General features: G+C 45.6%; 1 protein-coding gene across 6 annotated transcripts in view; it reads left to right on the forward strand.

Annotated features, from left to right (window-relative positions):
- Positions 1 to 16,395, forward strand: part of SH3D19 (SH3 domain containing 19) — a 250,244-nt gene that overhangs the window by 179,098 nt on the left and 54,751 nt on the right. For all 6 annotated transcript variants that reach the window (XM_030191649.1, XM_030191650.1, XM_030191655.1 and 3 more), the window contains 2 exons: positions 7,719 to 7,826; positions 12,605 to 12,717. In XM_030191649.1, coding sequence (XP_030047509.1) covers positions 7,719 to 7,826; positions 12,605 to 12,717 — 221 coding nt within the window. The remainder of the gene's footprint in view (positions 1 to 7,718; positions 7,827 to 12,604; positions 12,718 to 16,395) is intronic.

The raw sequence follows: 16,395 nt of genomic DNA on the forward strand, positions 1-16,395 counted from the left end.
ACCCTAAAATCCCTATGTCTCCCTTAATTCCCTGCAAAATGGCTGGGGGCTTCCCATACACAATTTCAAAGGGAGAAAGGGCTGTTCCTTTAGTTGGAGTGCATCGGAGGCGGAAGAGGGCTAGTGGCAGTGCCTGTGGCCATTTCAGTTGGGTTTCCTGACAAATCTTTGCTAGGCTATTTTTCAAGGTTCTGTTTGCTCGCTCAACCTGCCCTGAACTCTGGGGACGATAGGCACAATGCAATTTCCAGGTAATGCGCAATGCGCGGGACAGGGCCTGAAGTGTAGCTTCAACAAAGGCGGGCCCATTATCTGAACCTATGGCAAGGGGCAATCCATACCTGGGGATGACATCCCTAAGGAGGGCTCGAGCTACTTCTGTGGCTTTCTCAGTAACTGTAGGATATGCTTCCACCCACCCAGAAAAGGTACAGACCATGACCAAGAGGTATCGGAGCCTACCGCTCCTGGGCATTTCTGTGAAGTCTATAACTAAAGACTCAAAGGGTGTTAGTCCCCTAGACTGAACTCCTGGTGGAATACGGGGTCCCTGACGGGCATTATTCTGGGCACAGAGAGTACATCGGGCAGAGGCAGTGGCAACCAGACTATCCAATCCTTCCAGCACCACTACTCGATTGAGTAGGCGGGCTAGTGCTGTTTTCCCTAAGTGTGATAGGTCATGAGCTTGAGACACTACAGGCCAAGCTAGGTGGCGTGGCACCAGAACTCTGGTATCAGAGAGATGTAACCAGCCATCAGGTCTCCTTACTGCACCTTCCTCTTGAGCCCATTTCTCTTCCGTTTGGGTATACATAGGCGTCCATTCTTGCAATCGAATTTGGAACAGGGGAGTCACAGTACTTGCTGGGGGTCCTCGAGCAGCTTCCTTGGCCACCCGATCAGCATGGCGGTTCCCTCGGGCCACTGGAGTATCTATCCTTTGGTGTCCCCTACAGTGAATAACAGCTACCTTCTTAGGTGCCCACACAGCCTCTAGCAGCTGAAGTATTTCAGGTCCATACTTAACAGGTTGGCCTGCAGCATTTATGAGTCCCTTTTCCTTATACAAAGCTCCATGAGCATGTAGAGTTGTGAAGGCATACTTGGAATCAGTATAAATGTTGGTTACCAGTCCTGCTGCTAGCTCCAGAGCTCGTATGAGGGCCACAAGTTCTGCTTTCTGGGCTGAAGTTCCTTGGGGCAGGGCTCTTGCTTCTATCACCTTGTCCTCTGTCACCACAGCATAGCCTGCCAGTCGCTTGGAGTTCTCCACATAACTGCTTCCATCTGTGAAATAAATTACATCTGGGTCCCTCCACGGAACATCTTTAAGATCTGGTCGACTGGAGTACACTTCATCCATGGTTTGGATACAGTCATGATCCGGTGGTCCCTCAGACGCTGGCAAAAGAGTGGCGGGATTGAATGTAGCCACTGTTTCCAGGTGTATCCGTGGATTCTCACACAAGCTAGCTTGGTACTTAACCATGCGGTTATTTGTAAACCAGTGGTTGCCCTTATATTCCATGAGGGTGAGAACTGCGTGGGGGACTTTAACAACCAGTTCTTGCCCCAAGGTCAACTTATCAGCTTCCTGGACCAGTAAGGCTGTTGCTGCAATGGCCCTCATACAGGCTGGCCATCCTTTAGCCACTCCATCCAGCTGTTTAGACAGGTATGCAACAGGCCTCTGCCAGGATCCCATCATCTGGGTCAGCACACCCAGAGCAACCCCCTGTCGCTCATGGACATACAGTGAGAAAGGTTTCTCCACATCAGGAAGGCCTAATGCAGGGGCTTGGAGTAGGGCTTTCTTTATGGCAATGAAGGATTGTTGAGCTGTAGGTCCCCATTCAAATGGTTCCTTTTCACCCCCCTTTGTGGCTTGGTAAAGGGGTTTCGCCATCAATGCAAAATTTGGAATCCAAATTCTGCAGAATCCGGCTGCTCCCAGAAATTCGCTAACTTCTCTTCTGGACTTGGGTTGGGGAATTGCAGCAACTGCTTGCTTCCTACTGACATCCAGTCTCCGACTTCCCTGGGAAATACAAAAGCCCAGATACTTCACTTCTGACTGACAAAGTTGGGCCTTTGAGCGTGAGACCTTATAGCCTGCATCCAAGAGTAGCTCCAGCAATTCTCTGGTAGCCTCAAAACACTCTTCCTGAGTCACTGCTGCAATCAGGAGGTCATCTACATAGTGGAGTAAAACTCGCCTGGAAGGCTCAGATTTAAAAGTCTTAAGGTCTTGCCCTAGGGCAGTCCCAAAAATAGTGGGGGAATTCTTGAACCCCTGTGGCAGGCGGGTCCATGTATACTGAAGCTTCCTTCCTGTTACTGGGTTTTCCCATTGAAAGGCGAAAAGCAGCTGACTGGCGGGGGCCACCCGAATACAAAAGAAGGCATCTTTTAGATCTAGTGTCGTGAAATGGGTAGCTCCAGAAGGTATCAATCCTAGCAGGACATATGGATTAGGCACTACAGGGTGTAATGAGATAGTGGATTTGTTGACCACTCGTAAGTCTTGGACTGGCCGGTAGTCCTCAGTCCCTGGCTTCTGAACTGGCAATAGTGGCGTATTCCATGGAGACTGGCAAGGTCGAATAATTCCATGGGATAACAAACGATTCAGATGTGCTTGAATCCCTTCCAGAGCCTTTCTGGGAATTGGGTATTGGCGAAGATGGATTGGCCGGGCATTTGGAAGTAAATCTACATGTACAGGAGGAATATTTCGGGCCAACCCTGGGGGATTATCTTCTGCCCATACCCCACTGACCTGAAAGCTATCTGCCAGGGGTAGGTCAACTTGGCCATGCGACTGATGCAGCCGCCATTCTTCTTCAAGAGGGCAGCAGAAACTCAATATACCCTTAGGGCTGGATATCGGGGGCCGAAAGGAGACTGAAGTCTGGCCATCAGAATCAAAGGAAATTTGGGCCCTAAGCTTGGACAGCAGGTCTCGACCTAACAAAGGGATTGGACAGTCTGGCATATACAGGAATTCATGAGTGACTGTGTGTGAGCCTAATTGGCATCTACGGGTTGTCAGGAAGGGCCTCCGGTTCTGCACCCCCGTGGCTCCCACCACTCGGACAGTTTTTCCAGACACAGGCGCTAATCGCTCCGTCACAACAGAATGTTCAGCTCCTGTATCAATCATGAATGGAATTGAGCGGCTCCCTATAGTTAACTTGACCATAGGTTCCTGGGAGCCCAGTTTGTAGGAACCCGGTCTGTCCTATTCGTCCCATTCTGCCATCTCGGCTATCCCGATGATGTCAGATTCAGGAGGCTCATATCTTCCCTCTCGAACTCGGCCTCGGCTTCCTCGATCTCCTGGTCCCCTTCTCAGTCCCTGGCGCCTCTGGGGGCATTCATCTTTCCAGTGCCCTCTTTCCTTACAGTAGGCACACTGATCCCTCTCCAATCTTGGTCTGGGATTCTCCCCCCTTGGCCGGGATTGATTGAAGGAATCTCGGGGCCTGGCTGGCGGTCCGGGGTCCCACTTTGGCTTCCCATTAGCTAGAGGTCGACCTCGATTAAGGGTGGAATTAGTAATGGCTGCCGCTAAGAGGTCGGCCTTCTGCATCTTCCGGTCAGCCTCTCGGCGCACCTCCTGATCTCTATTAATGAAAACCTTGGTTGCGATCTCAATTAGCTGGGTGGTATTCATCCCTGCGAATCCCTCCTGACGCTGCAACTTCTTCCGGATATCTGGCATACTCTGGGCCACCAATGCACTATTCACCATTCTCTGGTTTTCTAGGGCTTCAGGGTCAAAGGGGGTGTATGTTCTGTAGGCTTCAATTAGTCGCTCTAGAAAGGCCCCAGGGGATTCAGCTGCCCCTTGGAGAATTTCAGAGACCTTTGCCAGATTAATGGGCCTCTTTATGCCTTTCCTCATACCTTCCAGCAAGTCCCGGCAATAGCCAGACAACAGTTCATAGTGCTGCCCATTATTTGGATCCCAAACTGGAGCTGCGCGAGGGAAACCGAGCTCTAACCCATTCCTCTAGGTTCTGTGTCCCCTCGGGGGCACGCGCTCGCGTGATGGCCTCAGCATTTTGCAAAATCTTCCGCCTCTCCTCAGTTGTGAAGAGGGTCAGGAGAAGTTGTTGACAATCAGTCCAGGTTGGGTTATGGGTGGCCATAATGCTAGTCACTAGGTCCACCACTGCCTGAGGCTTTTCAGTATAAGAGGGGTAATGCGTCTTCCAATTCAGGAGATCGGTGGTTGTGAAGGGTACATACTGATAGGCCTGTGCCTGTATAACCTGACCCTGATTATTAGGATCCGGTCGAGTGGTAGTTACCTGACGGAGTGGCAGAACTCTCGAGGAGGTGGGAATGGAATCTGAGGTAGAGCTAGGAGCTATCCTCCTATCATGCTCAAAAGTGATTGCAGCAGGTCTAACCCATTCAGGGGAGGTAGGTTGAAACCCTGAGGGATGGGGAGGGGTACTCATAGACTGAGAGGTGGTCACAGGTGAGTCAGTCCATTGAAAGGGATGCCGGGCCCCTGATGAGTGGGTAGGGGTACTAGAGGGAAAGGCTGGGCTGTCAGGAGTTGAGGAATCAGGGAGTGGAGCCCAAAGCAGGTCTTCGGAGGTTAACAGGGAAGGATGTGGCAGAGGAGGGTAGAGACTGGCTGAAAAGTCCAACCTAGGATGTGGTGGGGTTCACGCAGTGGGGGAGGAACTATCCGGAGAAGCCTGTACTGGAGAAGCTTGGGCTGGACGGCGTGGATCTCTAGGGGCGGCACGGAACCCCAACAATGGGCCATAAGGTGGTGGCTCAAGGTCTGAGGGGTCATCAGAAAGTATGGGTTTCTCGGACAGGGTAGGGGCGGAAGCCACCGATTGGGTGGTAGGCTTCCTGGGGCTCTTTCCCTCTTCTAGTTTAGATTTTCTAATCTTTCTTTGAACTTGGCCTAACATGAATTTTACTGGGGATCCCATATAAGTTTTCAACCACGAGGGAGGGTCAGTCACAAGGCTGTCCCAGGAATCTATATAAGGGAGTTGTTCAGAATATTCTGGTTCTCCTACAATTATGCTGTAGACCTTCCGGATTACTTCAATATCTAAGCTGCCACTAGGGGGCCACCCCACTCCCATAGATGGCCACTCAACTTCACACAAGGTTCTTAAAGTACTTGAGCTTAAAGTCTGTCCATAGTCATTAATTAAAAATCCTTTTTTGAAGTTCTTAAGCATACAATCTAGGGGGGTAGCAATTTGTCTAGACGATTTCCCTCCCATAATGCTTACAGTTACAACACACAAAAGGGAAGGAGTTTTTTTTTTTTGAGAGTGCAGTAAGGGGTCCCCACTCTTTTAACATTCACGCATCACACATTCTGCACAAAAAAATCCCACCCAACAATTTCAGATTTCTCAGATACAGATAAGCTCAAGCGTTTTCGCTTCTAGTCTCCACTAGACTAGAAGGTACTAGGGCCTTCGCTGAGAGTTGATCAGGCTCTCCTTCCCTCAATTTTTGAGGGGCTGGTTTACAATTTCCTAGCTAGAATTACAATACAGAATACAGAATACATACCCGGCGAATGTTCTCCAGTCAGTTGGGTGCTGGGATTAATGCAGGATTCAGGATCCCACCGCTGCCACCAAGAATTGTTGCAGGAATGGATGCATAAATTTATAATACTTCAGGAGTCAGACAGCACACCAGAATGAGAGAGTAATCTTCTTTATTTGCCAGCAAACAAAGTAGAACATCAGCATTAAGTCTCTTCTTCTCTTTCTCAGCTCTCTTTGTCTCTCTCTCAGCTGCTTCTCTTCTTATGCTGTCTTCTCCTTCTTCTGTCTGTTCCTTCTATCCTTCTCTCTCTTCTGAGCTCCTTCTGACGTAACCTGCTTCTTCTCCCACTTAAATACAGTTCTGCCTAGCCTAGCCCCCTTACTCTCCAATTGGTTAAGGAATAGATTGATTACCTTGCCTCAACCAATCAGCTCCATACAAATATCAGTTACATAGGTTCCAGACATCCTAAACTGACCTGTGACCTGGGGCCCCTTACACCAGACATTTGGGCTCCAGTCTCTTACATGTTATTATGATTGATTTCTCATATTCCTAGTACTAACTGCTAACTAAACTCTGGCATTCATTAAAGGGGTCAAGGGCCAATCTTACTTAATAGCATACATATCAGGTTATTACTTTCAAGACCATTTCTACATTCTACCTATAATTAATCAAGGAGAAGAGAGCTGACTAGTCCTGACCTCTTTCACCTATCAGCTTATACATTGAACCAGCCAGAACTGCAGATAACTTAAAACACATGTTGGCCTCTTCACTGCAGTCCTTGCTCAGAACGTCAGACAGAGAGTTGAACAAATATTCCACACAGAATTATTAGTTTACACAGAATACAGCATATTCTAAAGTAAGCATCCTTATAAGACATATTCTACATACTTATAATGGTCTCTATATCTAAGCTATCTTCTTATAACAAAATCTACATATCAAGCACTTCTGAAATAGTATTTCAGCTTTAAACTACAGTATGCCTAACAGTATACAAATGTTGAGCTAGCATTCATTATTCACAAGGGTGAAAGAAATTCCTGTCTCTGACCTTTCTAACCTTTTGCTCAACAGAGTTCTAGTAATTAATTCCAGCCTGCATTCCTCCACTGTACTTGCAAAACTGAGAATTTGCAGAAATAGTATTTGAGCACCTTTAACCAAAATTAACCCTTAATATGATTTCTCAGAATTATGCCCATGGCTGCCTCAAAAATAAAAACTGGAAATATGTATGGTTTGCACTTTTTCATGTCCTCTATGGTATACACCAGCACCCTCCTTATGTACCTGCAAAAGTATCTTCTATAGAGCCGCAGCAGCGATGCTCCAGGGCAGGAAACAGGCAGCCTAGGAGGATCACTGCACTGCAGCAGCTCTATGGAAGATACTTTTGCAGGTACACAGGGAGGGCAGTGGGGATAGACAGGCTGAACCTGCAGGCTACAGGAGGGAGGGGAGTGAGAGAGAAAGAGGTCAAGCCCTGGTGAAGACCTCATAGAAAAGACAACCCTAATTTTTTTTTTTTAATGTTTCCTTTTTGGGGCAAAATTTCTCAACTTATAGTCAAGTATATATGGTATGTTTAGACTGTGTAATGCAGCATAAACTGTGTTGGTTCTCTTTATGGTGGCTGCTTTGAATCCTAGAGGACTTGGCAGGTTATAAATCTGTGGAATAGAACAGAATAGTTTTCATTGTGAAGGAAGGGTTTACCTACTTGAGCACGCAGTTATGGAACGCATTGCTGCGCAACTTAAAAACGATTTACGAACTAACCAACTTCCGCAAACTACTGAAGACCCATCTCTTTAATAAGGCATACCACACAGATCAACAAATGTGAACATACTCCTCCATATATATTCAGAATTGTTTTATACTATCTGCTTGTTATAGCTGCTTGTTATGTTACTATCATGCTTTTTCATTATCATGTTACCCAAGATTCTTCTGTTACACCAAATGTTTATTTTCTAACATATTTCCACTATTCATGATGTATTGTAAGCCACATTGAGCCTGCAAATAGGTGGGAAAATGTGGGATACAAATGCAACAAATAAATAAATAAAGTTCTTCTAGCAAAAATCCAAGAGCGGCGTAGGTTTGAGGTTTTGGTTTTTTTTTTCATTTCTTTTATGTCTCCTTTTCAGATCCTTTTCAGCTTCTCCTCAATCCAGATCCACCTCAAGAGGTAGCTGTTGCTCCAGCTCTGATCCGGAAACCCACCGTCATTAGAATCCCCAACAAGCTGAGCCGGTGTAAGTATTCACAGCCCCACATCTGCTATAACCAGTGTTGCCAGGTGGGCGGTTTTACCGCCCAATTGGGCGGTTTTCTGCGACCCGCCACGGGAAATTTTTGCCCGCGGCGGGTTGCGGTTTTTTGGGCTTCTTTTTTGTCTTTGGGCGGTTTTTTAGGCGTTTTTTTTGGCCGTGGGGGGCGGGGTTAGTGACATTTTGGGCGGGGTTAGTGACGTTCTGGGCGGGGCCAATGACGGCGGGGGCGGGGTTGATGATGGCGGGGGCGGGGTGATGACGTGGGGGTGGGGGTGGGGGTATCAGGGGCGGGGTTTGAGTTTAGGCGGGTTTTGGGCTGGATTTAGGCTGGTTTGGGTGGGAAAAAATTTTTCCACCTGGCAACCCTGGCTATAACCTTCTCGTTGCTTGTTTGACTAGAGAAACCAACTTGCCAGTGATCCTCCTCCCCCTTCCTATTAAATGCCACCAACTAAGCTAAACCATCTAGAAAGAAGGATTTTCTTTGTTAATTTTTTTTTTTGTGGGTCTCTGGTTCCATTATACTACTCCTCACCTGTTGTAACTGGATTTCTGGCAGAAGTTGGGAAGACCATCACAATTTTGTAAATAGAAGCTTATTATAAATCTGCTGATGTATGTTATTTTCAGTGGTGCAAGGAAGGTGGTGTAGTTAGGACCAGAAGAGAGCTACAAATATATGTTGGGGTCTGGATTGTTTGTGCTGTATTTTATTTGCGATCAAACATATTCATTCCATTTTTCACAAATTAAGGAGGCCCTTTTAGAAAGCCATTATTGACCTGTGTAAAAGCTACAGTTTGGAAGGGGGGCATGCATCCAATAAATGAATCATGTAAAAAGTATGGACATCAGCACTTTTACCCCCTGCAAGAGAGGTGTGTCGTTAACTGCTCTTTTGAACCAGTGATTGAGAAATAGCCTTTAAAAATTCCCTAAAAAGAGGGTATTTCCCTTAGCTCCTTAATTGACTGTGGACTTCCAGTTTTGTAATATCTGATTCTTACACTTTTAAGTTCTGACATATACACATATAGGGTTAGATCTATATATGGCACCTGAAAAGTTGGCCCCAAAAATATTTCCGCATAGGCGTGTTCTGGTTTATAGAATATGCCCAGCCAGTTTATAGAGTACACCTAGCAGCCATCTAGGGATGTTCATTTACGCCAAGTTTTTACTTGATGTAAATACTGGCGCCTAAGGTGCGGAGCAGGTGTATTCTGTAACCGTGCGTATAGATTTTTGGAACGCCCACGGTCCGGCCAAGGCCACAGCCCCTTTTTGGCAGCACGTATTAGAATTTACATGCACTACTTTACAGAATAAGTTGTGCGCATAAATTCTAATTAATACCAATTAGTATCAATTGCTTAAGTGGCAATTATCAGTTAAATTAAATTGCATTCACAAATCCAGAATACGACCGGATTTGTGCATGCAGTTTCGGTCGCACAATATAGAATCTGGGGGATAGCTTGCAAAATCAGCACTTACACAAGCAAAACCCCAAGGAATGACACCCTTCTTATATAACGTGTTTCTTACTGAAGTGGCTGTTCCCACTGGACGTGTCAGCACGTATATTCCCACATAACATTAACATGGCCTTTATATGTATTTTACAAAAGACTCTTTCTTCATCAGAGCCTTTTACAAAATATATAGAAAAGTGTGAATATACCAAGGGCGTAGCCAGACTTCGGCGGGAGGGGGGTCCAAAGCCGGAGGTGAGGGGGCACATTTTAGCCCCCCCCCCCCCGGCGGCGCCGCTCCCCCCCGCCATTGCCGACACCCACCCCCCCTGCCGCCGACCCTCTCAACCCCCCCCCCCCCCCCCCCCCCGCCGTCAACCCTCGCCGTACAACGTGCAGGACATCAGAAACAGAAGGAAGCCTTTTGCGAGAAGAGGACCTCGGCTGGCGGAGGTTGGGTTCCCCCGCCAGCAAAGGCAGGCAGCGGCGGGAGGGGAGGTCAGGCACGCCATCGGCAGGGGGGTCCAGGGCCAAATCTAAGGGGAGCCAGGCCCCCCTGGCCCCACGTAGCCACGCCACTGGAACATACCAATTTAGACATCTCATTTCTCACCTAGACAGTGTATGCAAAATTGGGCTTCACCGAGTACAAAGAAAAGACTGATGAATGAAAGCAAATGTTTCTTGCACTACCTGTGTTTAAATTGCATCCTTATTTATGTAAGCTTACATAATTCAAATGCTAAAGTAAGTTATTTTATCTATAATTGTCGCAGTGTATTCTGTGTATTGATTTCATGTTCCACAGTTTGCCTAAGAAGAAATACCTGTGACAGGCCAGGAGTAATATTGTTAGGCCGCTGGACTTCGAGGGGGAGCATACACCCCAATTCCTCCTCCCTCAGCTGCTAAGAATTCCCCTTGTTGGCCTCCCCACCTTGAGATCACCTCAGGTCAAAAGGTTTGCCCACCCGAGTTATGTTTAATTCATTTTTATTAGACAGAGCAAACAACTGCAACAACAACAAACCATGGCATGATATCTATGACGCAATTATGCTTAATATGTAGTGCTACAATGCACAAGCATTATCAAATTGTGGTGTAGCTGGACAGTGTCCTCACTCCGCCATCATTTTCAATTCTCCCCCTTCCACCCCTCCCTTTTGAAACTCTCTAAACACTGCATGGCCATCTCACAACAGGTAGAATTATAATATGTTCAAAATTCTACTGTGGGCTGTAGGTATTAATGTGGACCAAAACCGCTCCCATGTAGTTTGAATGATCAACCCCCCCCCCCCCCCCCCCCCCCCCCCCCCCTTGTTGTGGACAGGTCCTGCACTTCAGTCTTTCAATCATCAACAATTAGATCATTTGCAGTCATCAGATCTGTACAGTAGGAGCTGCTTCAGTTACCCACAAAAGTAATGTGGAAATTTTTTTTTCATGTGTGATGGTCATTCCTGATTTTGTAGTCTGAGGTTATACATTCATATGATCACCCTTCAGTGCATTCCCTGAAATCTTGCTCTTATACGTTTGGGTGATAATCTTGAATTGTTTATGCCTTTGATTCATGAAGGTATACAATTGATAAATTATTGTTGTCGCAAGAAGTATTATAGCTCTCAAATTTGTTTACTTTTAGGTGCTTTTAAACACCGGAGAGGCCAGCACAGTTGCCCCCTAAATCACTCTGTCAAATCCCAGTTTCATAAGAGCATAGGGGCCCTTTTACTAAGCCACATAGGTGCCTACACATGCCAATTCGAAACTACCGCCCTGTGTGGCCCGGGTGGTAATTTCATTTTTTTTAAGCGTGCCCACTATGCGCCCTGTAAAATTTCCGGTGTGCGGCACTAACCGGGTGGTAATCAGCATTGTATGCGCGCTGAAGATTACCGGCCGGTTAACACGTGAGACCTTACCGCTAAGTCAGTGAGTGCCAGTAAGGTCTCAGGCCCAAAATGGTGGCACGCCAATTTTCATTTTGCCGCATGTCCATTTTTGGCCCCCCAAAAAAGACCTTTTTTTGCAGGTTCACTGAAAAATGGACCTGCACACATCCAATACATGCATCTACAAAAGTGCATGATCGCAAGGGGGGGGGGGGGAGGTTTGGTTTCAGCTGAAACCAAACTGCGAATTTCGGTTGCTAGTTCGGTAACAGTCAAAACACCCCAGTTACACTCAGCTTCTAGTCCTGAATAAAGTTTGTGAACCCCCTATAAAGTTCCGTATTTAACACAATTTGTATTCAAAACATGATTAGAGCCAAATCTAAACTGTGATAAGAGAGAAAAATAACCCCCATTGACTAGATCAGACATAAAGAATATATTTTGATTATTTATTCAATAATTAGTTTATTCAGTTTGCTTATAATTCAGTGAATACCAAAGCAAAATACTTTTTAATGTAAGGATACACAATGATTTATGTTTGCAAGTTTTTCATTCACTAACTGGTGGCACTACCTTGAGCAGCAATAACTTCAGCTAAACATTTCCTGTTATGTGTTGATCCGTTTCTAGCATCCTTGAAGAGTTTTGGCCTATTTTTTCCATATAGAACTTTTTCAGCTCTGTGACATTTGAGGCACTGTCCCCCGTGTTCTATATAAGGTGTGGCGAGTAAAACATGCAAAATTGTGCGTGCTGCCAATTTATGCACCCTACTTAACGAGCTAATGGGTGATAATTGGCCAATAACAACCATTTATCACTAATTGGCAATAATTGGAATTTACACATGCTTCTTTTTAGGCACAGGCATGGGAGAAGTGTGGGTGTGTCAGGGGCATTACTCAAATTTACACACATTGTATTAGAATTTGGGGGGAAGACACATTTAGGTGTGGGTAGTTACACCAGGTTTTTAGTGGTGTAAATGGCCGTGCCTAAATGTAGGTGTGTTTCCCCGGTCCTATGTGCTATTCTGTACACTGTGCCTAATTTTAGGCGTGTTCTATAGAATATAGCGCTAGGCGCTTTAATTAGACGCGTCTAGATTTTAGACGCCATGAACAGAATCTGACCCTGTATGCTAGAGTAGTTCCCTACTACTATTACTTAACATTTCTAAAGCGCTACTAGGGTTACGCAGCGCTGTACAATTTAACATAGAAGGACAATCCCTGCTCAAAGAGCTTACAATGTAAAGGACACATGAACAGTCAGACCGATAGGGGCAGACAAATTCCCTCCCCCCCCCCTCCAGTTAATTTTTAAAGCCTGTGAACACAAGTGAGATGAAGCTAACGTCATATGGATTCTATTTCAGCTGTATCGGAAGATCTACAAGTCCCTCCACCTCTTCCTGCTAATAAGCCTATTGGAAGCCAATTCAGTATTCCAGGTGGAAAGAGCAGCAAGGATAACAGAACAGGAAATGTGGTAAGTTTTTATTGCTTTGTGTTTCTTGAGACACAACAAAGAGTCTTGCCTTTCATATTATAAATGACAATTTCAACTACTTTTTGATTTTTTTTCCCTTAAAAAAAGCTTTTATTTGATTCTGTACGATAATACTCTTTACATGGAAACAAAATGTTCTCTGTGATGGGACACTGTTTTTCAGTGTATCATTCCAACATAGCCATCATAGCCTATGATGTGGCTGGCAGGGATCCTCAAGCCCCACCAGTTGAAAACTCCCAACAGCGGTCTCTCCTGCGTACCTTGTAAACAGCAGATCTTTGCCTGCAGCGAGAAGCAACTGATACATACTGCTCGTACCGGCCCCACAGCCTTCTTTCTGATGTATTCCCACCTATGTGGAAACAGGAAGTTGCATCAGGGAAGGCTGTGGGCCAACATGAGCAGTGTATATTAGTTGCTTTGTGCTGCCAGTGAAAATCTATTTAAAAGGTATGCAGGGAAGGGAGGATGCTTGAGAGACCATATGGCGTGCAGGCGAGAGAGAAAGACCAAATCACTTGTGGGACAGGGCCCACCCATCTTAGGCCCAGACCCACCCAAAATTGGGTGTCTGGCACTACGCCCCTGCAACCAATGGTCCATGACACCCAGCATCCCATCTCTGATCGCTCTTTCTGGTAAGACTCTATTTCTGTGGACATTATCTAGAATTGTTTGCGCAGTCTTCCTTTTTTTCTGCTCAGTGTGCTGCTGCGGCTAAGAAAGCGAATAGAATGTTGAGTATTATCAGGAAAGGTATGGAAAACAGGTGTGAGGATGTTATAATACCGTTGTATCGCTCCATGGTGCGACCGCCCCTTGAGTATTGTGTTCAATTCTGGTCTCCGCATCTCAAGAAAGATATAGTAGAATTGGAAAAGGTGCAGCGAAGGGTGACTAAAATGATAGCGGGGATGGGACGACTTCCCTATGAAGAAAGACTAAGGAGGCTAGGGCTATACAGCTTGGAGAAGAGACGGCTGAGGGGAGACATGATAGAGGTATATAAAATAATGAGTGGAGTGGAACAGGTGGATGTGAAGCGTCTGTTCACGCTTTCCAAAAATACTAGGACTAGGGGGCATGCGATGAAACTACAGTGTAGTAAATTTAAAACAAATCGGAGAAACTTTTTCTTCACCCAGCGTGTAATTAAACTCTGGAATTCGTTGCCGGAGAAAGTGGTGAAGGCGGTTAGCTTAGCAGAGTTTAAAAAGGGGTTGGACGGTTTCCTAAAGGACAAGTCCATAAACCGCTACTAAACGGACTTGGAAAACTCCAAAATTCCAGGAATAGCATGTATAGAATGTTTGTACGTTTGGGAAGCTTGCCAGGTGCCCTTGGCCTGGATTGGCCGCTGTCGTGGACAGGATGCTGGGCTCGATGGACCCTTGGTCTTTTCCCAGTATGGCATTACTTATGTACTTATGTACTATAGATCTGATTTAGCAATTCTAGGTCATAAATTTGAAAAGGGGAAGCAAACATCTCAACTTAAGACAGTTCAAGTAGGATTGAGTGAAGACAAGATGGCTGTTCAGCAGCAGCTGGAAAATGTGGAAAGTAGTGTTAAGAATTTTGAATTTCCCTAGATCTGCTCTTCCTCATCCTCTGGAGCGTTTTTGGGAATAGATGAGGAAGGTATTGAAGACTTCTGAAGATAGGTCTCCTCCCTCCCCCCTCAATTGGGAAAATATATTCTCTTCCTCCACCTGATATGAACAGAGCTGACCCTAGTGGCCATGGAGGAGTAGACACTAGAGACCTCACTACTGATAGTTCAGGTGTCTCTGCCATTGTAAATTCCTCTGAGAAAGAGCCAAGTTATTGATTTCTTTTATTTTTCCCTAGGATAGAGAATCTATATTGAGACTGCATTTTAGGAACTGTTCGGCAGCTTTATTTGTGGGTGGAAGGGGTTCAGATATTTCCTGACCTGTGTCTTGAGATGCAGGCTAAAAGAAAAGTTTTTAGAGATGTGTACTGAGACCTTGTCCTTAGGTGGTGTTTTTATGGTTCATTTTCCTTGTAAATGTTTCTGATTTAAGATGAACAAGGCAGGGGCTGCCAGACAACAGATTTTGGGTGGGCCTAGGCAAGAAGTGGGTGGGCACCAAGTATTCTCCCCCTCCCCCACCAACAACAAAAAAAACTCAGCTGGCGCGAAAACGCTTCTTTCCTCCTTGGCAGTCTGCAGCAGGCGCGCTGAAAACTGAGCATGTGCAGATGTCGGTATCATGGAGAGTAGCGTTTTCATTACCATCAGGGGGAAGTCTTCAGCTGGCGTACCTTGGGATCCCCACCAGCTACCGCTAAACATGTGCTACTGTTGGGTGGGCCTGAACCCTAAGTGGGTGGGCCCTGGCCCACCCAGGCCCACCTGTGGCTACGCCACTGGAACAAGGTGGGCCCAGAACCTGGATAAAAGGAGCTTCACAGTGAGTTTGGGTGAACAAAAATAATATTTATTTAATGTGTCGGGTGAGTGTCCTGTTAATTCACAGGTTGGTGGGGGAGAAAGTAAACACAAAACTAGTCCTTATATATAAGAATGTCCTCTCGTGGCCTGCTCCTGCAGGGCCATGGCGTGCACTACTGTCTCTCTGCAAGGCAGCGTACACTGCTGGGCTCTGTTCTGGCTCCCCAGAGTTACAGGTACAATCTTTAGCAGGTAATATAAGCTGGCCTGTGTCCAGCCAGGTCAAGGATACAGGTTTGCAAGGTTCCAAGTTGAACTTGGCCTTCCTGACTCTCGCGGTGGAGGCATATGCAGTCGGGCATTGCTACTTCCTTCTGGGCCCCCCTTATCCTAACTGTTCCCTGAGCTTTCATACTTCCTGCACCATGCTCTCCTAGTTCCATCCCTCCTGTGTCACTTCTCCCTTGGTCAGAACTGTGAGTTTTAAGGTGGTTCTGACACTGTGAGGGAGTGTCCTTAAGGGGAAGTGGCAGTGTCTTAGTCTCCCTCACTTAGTCTTTCGATATCAAGGTGTTCAATTTGTTTACTTTTTTTTAAACCCTCCCAATTAAGAATTTTTTTTGGATAGGAGATGGTTGGATTATGTGGTTGGGGCTGGGGAGATTGTATAGCATGGATGATAAATCTCTGAGAATGTGATACCGATTGCTTTTCTTTCTTTTTCTTTTTTTTAATTTTTTTTAATTTTTTTTAATTTTTTTTATTTTTCGAGTAGCCTCGCTTCAGGGCTTTTCTTGTCCTCATTTAATATTTTGGACTCGATGGAACATGGCAGTTAGATTTATTTCTTTGTACTGTTTTCCTTTTAGGTTTTGCATTTCCTGTATTCCCAAATTCATTGTTAAGTCGGTGCTTGACATAAAATTGTGAATTCTTCTATAAAAGTAGAGGAGTGTGGTAGCCGTGTTAGTCCACTCTTAAGGTTATCAATAGAAATCAAACAAAATAAAACATGGAAAAGAAAATAAGATGATACCTTTTTTATTGGACATAACTTAATACATTTCTTGATTAGCTTTCGAAGGTTGCCCTTCTTCCTCAGATGGGAAATAAGCAAATGTGCTAGCTGACAGTGCATATAAGTGAAAACATTCAAGCATTACTATGACAGTAAAATAGATACCATTGGAGATTCTACATGGAATGTTGCTACTATTGGAGATTCTACATGGAAT

This window comes from Microcaecilia unicolor, chromosome 2, assembly GCF_901765095.1.
Source record: "Microcaecilia unicolor chromosome 2, aMicUni1.1, whole genome shotgun sequence".
NCBI classification, from domain to species: domain Eukaryota; kingdom Metazoa; phylum Chordata; class Amphibia; order Gymnophiona; family Siphonopidae; genus Microcaecilia; species Microcaecilia unicolor.